This window comes from Alosa pseudoharengus, unplaced genomic scaffold, assembly GCF_046254945.1.
Source record: "Alosa pseudoharengus isolate Yale_2024_CS ecotype anadromous, Long Island Sound unplaced genomic scaffold, YU_APseudo_1.1 YU_APseudo_1.1_scf_6, whole genome shotgun sequence".
Taxonomy (NCBI): domain Eukaryota; kingdom Metazoa; phylum Chordata; class Actinopteri; order Clupeiformes; family Clupeidae; genus Alosa; species Alosa pseudoharengus.
In genome coordinates this window covers 9,375,684-9,377,750 of record NW_027468848.1, presented here as the reverse complement: position 1 = coordinate 9,377,750, position 2,067 = coordinate 9,375,684, and the positions used below count along the sequence as shown (strand labels likewise).

The 2,067-nt window shown below is 50.4% G+C and overlaps 1 protein-coding gene across 4 annotated transcripts in view; it reads right to left on the bottom strand.

Annotated features, from left to right (window-relative positions):
- Window positions 1-2,067, bottom strand: part of mtmr3 (myotubularin related protein 3) — a 39,876-nt gene that overhangs the window by 11,793 nt on the left and 26,016 nt on the right. For all 4 annotated transcript variants that reach the window (XM_076270865.1, XM_076270868.1, XM_076270866.1 and 1 more), the window contains exon 14: window positions 630-815. In XM_076270865.1, coding sequence (XP_076126980.1) covers window positions 630-815 — 186 coding nt within the window. The remainder of the gene's footprint in view (window positions 1-629; window positions 816-2,067) is intronic.

Here is a 2,067-nt window from a genome sequence, read left to right as displayed (position 1 = left end):
GCTCCAGCTCTCTGAACACTCACACTAGTTCCTGGTCTTTGTATGATCACAATAGCTCCAGCTGCCTGTATGTTCACGCTAGCTATAGGCCTCTGTCTGCTCCCACTAGTTCTGGGTCTATGTCAGTTAGCCTATAGCTAGCCTATAGCTAAAAGGGAGCTATAGGCTAACTGGTCTAACCCACTTCAACTTCAAGTTAATAATAAGTTATAGAATAAAAGTTAAGTTTAAAACATGAATAAATAAGAAGCTAAAATAAAGATAAAAGATATACCCCCCCCCCCCCCAGACTACCCCTACCCATAAATACAATAAAACCTTGTACTACTAAAAGTGCTCACTAAAAGTAGATCCAGGGCTTAAAGTGCACTTCGGGGGAATTATGCTAAGCTAGGCTAATGGTGTCAGACTGGGTTATAGCAGCACAGAGAAGAGAAGGGTATGGAAACGAACTCTGGGGTAGACAGCAATAAGCTAATTTCCCCAAAATGTGGCATGTTCCTTTAATCACTACATCCCCAGAGCGATCCTCACCAAGAAAGACACTCGCCAGCCTTTCTAAACTTCTCCAGGAAGGTCTCTCAATCTCTCCCTCCCTCCTAACTCAGAACTCTGTGTCTCTCGCTTACCAGAAAGGCCTCGTTGAACTCGAAGGAGCACGGGAACTGCCTCTGCAGCTGGTGAACGCAGTCGAGCCACTGCAGGAAGACCGGGCAGCGCTCGTTCAGGTCCTCAGCGTTCTCGCCGTGCCCACAGCGGTCAGCGAACTTGTGGCCGAAGTCCAGCCACTCGGTCTCCACCAGCACCTGGAAGCCCTGCAGGAAATAACAAGCTTAAAGGTGTAGGGTTTTTTGAACATTCTAACATAAGATTCCGTTCCGCAACAATTGAAGGTTCTAAAATTCTATGTTGAATTCAATGAACCCAGATATTCTGTAGAACGTTAATTTCCCAACATTCGTGACGGTGCTCCTTTAAGGGTTAACGGGGGGGGGGGGTCAGATAACAAGGGTCTTAACAAGGATGCTAGAATGACTCAGCCTCTACTGTGAGTAATTACGGGACATGACGCCTTCATCATTACCCTCCTGCAGCAGGGCGCTCTGGGCAGGTGTACCACCCTGGGACTGCGGATCCAGATGGCCAGCGATGTTCAGCCAAAGTCAAATGAACAACGAGGCTCTTCTTACTCTCCACACACAAGTGCTGCTCTAACACGTCCCAGGCAAAGTCAAAGTGCTTAGCTATGTGGTGCACTTTGGTTTGTCGTTTTTAGATAATGCCCAAAACTGCAACAGAAGGTCTATAAGACCGTACTGCAGTACTTGACACAGTAGGGCCATGTTCAGCCCCAGTAGCCCTCTGGTACTGGACGACATGGACTACAGGGAGGGTGAAGGGACAATCTACTCTACAGTCTCCATTTAAGGTTACATAATATACTGATCTACTTACTTATTGGTGTTTTGAGGTGGGGATGGGGGCCTGGTGTGTTGGTGGTGGGAGTCAAAGCTTGGTGTTTAGGGATGGGGGCCTGGTGTGTTGGTGGTGGGAGTCAAAGCTTGGTGTTTAGGGATGGGGGCCTGGTGCATTGGGATGGGAGTCAAAGCTTGGTGTTTAGGGATGGGGGCCTGGTGTGTTGGTGGTGGGAGTCAAAGCTTGGTGTTTAGGGATGGGGGCCTGGTGCATTGAGGTGAAAGCTTGGTGTTTTAGGGGTGGGGGCCTGGTGCGTTGGCGGTGAAAGCTTGGTGTTTTAGGGGTGGGGGCCTGGTGCGTTGAGGTGAAAGCTTGGTGTTTTAGGGGTGGGGGCCTGGTGCGTTGGCGGTGAAAGCTTGGTGTTTTAGGGGTGGGGGCCTGGTGTGTTGAGGTGAAAGCTTGGTGTTTTAGGGGTGGGGGCCTGGTGCGTTGGGGTGAAAGCTTGGTATTTTAGGGGTGGGGGCCTGGTGCGTTGGCGGTGAAAGCTTGGTGTTTTAGGGGTGGGGCCTGGTGCGTTGGCGGTGAAAGCTTGGTGTTTTAGGGGTGGGGGCCTGGTGCGTTGGGGTGAAAGCTTGGTGTTTTAGGAGTGGG